This window comes from Pinus tabuliformis, chromosome 9 (genome assembly GCF_031772625.1).
Source record: "Pinus tabuliformis cultivar Carrire ecotype Pingquan chromosome 9, CPIR1, whole genome shotgun sequence".
Taxonomy (NCBI): domain Eukaryota; kingdom Viridiplantae; phylum Streptophyta; class Pinopsida; order Pinales; family Pinaceae; genus Pinus; species Pinus tabuliformis.
Genome location: NC_142307.1, coordinates 1737476518 through 1737480969, shown reverse-complemented (window position 1 = coordinate 1737480969; position 4452 = coordinate 1737476518). Strand labels below are relative to the sequence as shown.

The 4452-nt window shown below is 31.3% G+C and overlaps 1 protein-coding gene across 1 annotated transcript; it reads right to left on the bottom strand.

Annotated features, from left to right (window-relative positions):
* Window positions 1-373: 373 nt before the first annotated feature.
* LOC149155645 (lysM domain receptor-like kinase 3) lies at window positions 374-1495 on the bottom strand. Its single transcript, XM_089444481.1, has one exon. The coding sequence runs from the start codon at window positions 1493-1495 to the stop codon at window positions 374-376; it is 1122 nt and encodes a 373-aa protein (XP_089300607.1).
* Between the last annotated feature and the right edge of the window lie 2957 nt (window positions 1496-4452).

The window sequence follows — 4452 nt, the reverse complement described above, 5'->3', positions numbered from 1 at the left end:
GAACCTACTGCTCTTTCCATAGTTTCGATGAAATCATTCTCGCCACAAAGTCCAGGTAGTGTAGGTCTGCCTTGTTCTCATACCAAATGTGAAACACATAACGAAAGAAATAACATAAACCATCACAAAGAAATCATCACAGAATTTTATCTTGGAAATCCTTTTGCAGGAAAACCAGCCTTCAAAGTTACATCTTCATTCACTTAATCACTTTGACCATGTGACCAGCTCAAGGCATTTTACAACGAAATTCTTCAAACTTTTTATTAAATTGGATCACATACAAATACCATGAACCTACAAATCATTAACAGTGAACCTGTCATTAATCAAATCAATGTAATAGACCTAAACGAAAAATTTGCTGGTTCTACTATCTGGCCTTGAATGTGCTAGTGATATGGGCTTTATTTGCCCTCATTTTCTCTGACCAGGTCTTTGACATCAGGAAATTTTTAGAAAGCTCTCCAGCTACATGTCTCATATCAGGCCTTTTGCTGGGATTCACATCCAAACACATAGCTGCAAGCCTCGCAACTTCTTCAGCACTATTAACAGGGTAAGAATCCTTGAGCCGAGGATCGATCCAAGATCTCAGTTTACCCAAACAGTCAGGCTTGGAAACAATCGAAGACAAAACCTCGATGAGGGACACCCTGTTATACTCATTCTTCTCTGCATCATAATGCAATTTCACAGGACCCTGTCCAGATAGAAGTTCCAACAAGACTACCCCAAAAGAAAACACATCAGTCTTCTGAGTAATGACACCATTTGCTACATATTCTGGAGCCATATAACCCTGTGTACCAACAATTCTCTGACCTTGGGAGGGCCTATAATGCCCACTAGTGTCCCTATAACCCTCCTTGGTAATCAAGAATGATTCACCACTTAACTCATGGGTACCAAAATGGGCAATCATTGCCCTGAAACCAGGCTCCACAACCATCACACTGCTGGTTTTCATATAATTGTGAACATAACACAAATCTGTATAATGATGAAGATATTCAAGCCCTTGAGCCACATCAAGGGCAATCTGCATCCTGGAAAGCCATGAAGATAGGACAGTATATCCAGGCACTCTGCTACCCCTCAAGCATTCCTTCAGGCTTGCACCCTCCACATACTCATACACAAGATAGATTTGTTCCTCTTCCACACACCCACCTATAAGTTTGATAATACTCCTATGATGAACATTACAGATTTCTCTCAATTTTGCCCTAAAATCAATCAAATCCGTTCGGCTTCTTTCTGTAACCACTACAGACTTACCTCTCAGTGTGCACTTCCAGACGGATGAATTCCCGAGCTTTCCAGACTGGAAATTGTTGGTTGCCCTCTTGATTTCATGGAATGAATAGATGTTGGGGTTGTCTGGCAGCAATTTTCGCAGGCTTGCCAGAGATTGCGTACTGCTTGTAGACGTTCCTGAGTCTTTTGAGAATGGAGTGGAGATTCTGGGATCCGTATTCCTGTGCGCAGACATCTCGTCTGAATTTGAGGGCCTTCTTGGGAATTTTAAGGGAATTGGCTGTTTTACCATTTTGGGCTTGCTTCTGCATATGATGCATAATAAACGCCCTGCACCAAAGAACTTCTCTGTGTCCACATAAAGAATTAGTTTATCGTGATAGCATTATGCGTTGGTTGCTGTTCCACCATTTTGGGTTTGCTTCTGCATATGATGCATAATAAATTCCCTATTCAAGGTAGCTTCCAAGCGCCGGGATAAAAAATTCTGCAACAAAGCGTCAGCGAAAATGGTGCAATTTGGTTTATCGCGTGACAGCATTGTGCGTTGATTGCTCTTTTAGTTATCGTTAAGGAATCTGTTTGGGCTCTGAATTTTTAATTCATTTGCAGGGTTTAGCTTCTATTGGTTACAGGTTTAAATTTTACGGGAAGAGATTGAAAATGGAGATTACTTTTCTTATAATTAAAGTATTTTCTTAAATTAAAGTATTTGCAAAATTTTATGATAGCTTTTTATTAATAAATAAATATTTTTCTATCTCATAACAAATTGATTCCATATAAATTTATTTTTATAAAAAAATATTTATTTTTAAATAAAATTGATAAAGAAATATATAATAAAAAATTTAATCATCACAATTAAATGATTTTTGTAGTTAGTTTTCTGATAAATTACATTGACAATGTTAAATGGTCTACATTTTAACCTATTAAATAGCAGATTAGTTTTCTGATAAATTACATTGACAATGTTAAATGGTCTACATTTTAACCTACTAAATAGCAGAGAAATATTAGTTTAAAAATATAAGAGATAAAATAATAATAATAATAATACTAGAAAAAATAAATAAATTATTAATTTCCAATCATTGTTTTTATTGAGATTTTTTCCCTACTTCAAATCTTATTTTCTAGAAGTTTTTGAAAACAATGGCTATAGTAAGTCTGTAAAGGTTATATGATTAAGAAATCTCATGACGAACATATTTCAAATGTTCTTCTTTTGTTCATCCATGGGACCACTAAGATGGCTCGTGTTCTTTAGAAAAATAATGTCTCTACTATAGTCAAGCCCCTTAATATGGTTAGGAGCTCCCTTAGATCTGTTAAGGACCGTGTGAATCCTATGGACATGAAACGGGTTTATTCAATCCTTTGCTCATGTGGGATTCCTTACATTGGAGAAATTGGTTGCTCCATTAATACAAGAATCCAGCTCCATTAATACAAGAATCCAACGCCTTACCTATTGCTGAACATGCCGAAAAAACTAAGCAATATGTCTCCATTGAAGATTCCAAGGTCATTACCAGGATTGATCATTTCCACCATAGAAAGTTGAGAGAGGTCATTGAAATTGAGAAGCATGCCAAAAATCTCAATAGAGACAATGGTTGAAAATTAAGTAAAAGTTTGGTTTCTACCTCCTCCTTATTATTATTATTATTATATTTTTAAACTAATATAATAATAAATTAAATTAAAAAAACTTTTTTGTTACTTTCTTTTTTAACCATATTAATAATAATAATTAAATAATTAATAATAATTTAATATTTAATATAATTAAATAATTAATAATAATGTAATATTTATTATTTTTTACTCATTGACTTATAATTTCATACATTTTCATCAAAAACTAGCATTAATATTAATATTAGTAGGCTCAAATATTGTTACAAAATTTAATATGGATCGCAAAAAATTGATAATCTGATGCAAAAAATTTAAGTTATATATTTTTAATGATTATTTTAATTTTAGAATTATTAAAATTAAAAATATATGTTTGTAATGAATATTTTAATTTTAAAATTATTAAAATTAAAATTGTATATTTTTAATATCTATAGGGTTTTGGATGGATGGTGATTGGATACTTTGTTAAGACACTTGATGTAAAGTCACAAATTTGCCCCAGAGTAATATATTAGACATGATAAAAATGTAATACTAGTAACTATATATATATATATATATATATTCTAATACTTTGAAATTATTAAAATTTAATTTATAAATTAAATAATAATTTAATAATTTAAATTGATTTAATATTTTAATTTTAATGGTAAAAATTATATGTTTCTAATAATTTGAAATTATTAAAATTTAATTTGTAAATTAAATAATAATTTAATAATTTAAACTGATTTATTATTTTAATTTTAATTTTCAATTAAAATTTGCAATACCAAAACCTATAAGAAAATTGTAATATGCTCTCCGGTGGAATGAACCTTCCTCATTCTATATATTTAGAGTGCAATTATATATGAGTGTTAAAGAACTAATAGTTGCCGGATAGTGCTAATACTTCCTTCACAATTTTAAAAACAATCTAGATGATATTTTGAATTTTTAGATTTTATCAAAATTAATTTTTAAAATGTTAATAGTAAATTGAAAAAAAAAATGTGTTTTTAAGATAATTTAAAATTATTTTTGTTTAGTTAAAAAATTGTTTAATGGATTCACGATCTTAGATTAAAAAATATTGAACAATTTTAAAAATATTATTTAAAATAATTTGATAAATGAAATAATAATAGTGATGAAATCATATATATTCATAAATAACAATAATGATAAATAATGATAATTTAGGGTTGGAGTATGTCTTAAGAGCTCTATTTTTAGGATGTAAGGAAATAGGTTAACAGGTAGGATGTAAGGGAATAGGTTAACGGCCCAAGACCAAGAGGCATTTGGCAGGAGTGAAAGTCTGCCCCTTACGGACTACTATATGCCCCTTTAAGGGCTACTAGGATGTAAGGGAATAGGTTAAGGGCCCAAGACCAAGAGGCATTTGGCAGGAGTGAAAGTCTACCCCTTACGGACTACTATCTTTTAAGGGCTACCAGGAAAGTTTGCCTCCCTTAGGGACTACTAGCTAATACTAGCTAATTATTCCAGGTGGCGTAGTTTTCCTTGAATAAGGATGATAAGTCATTCGTTATG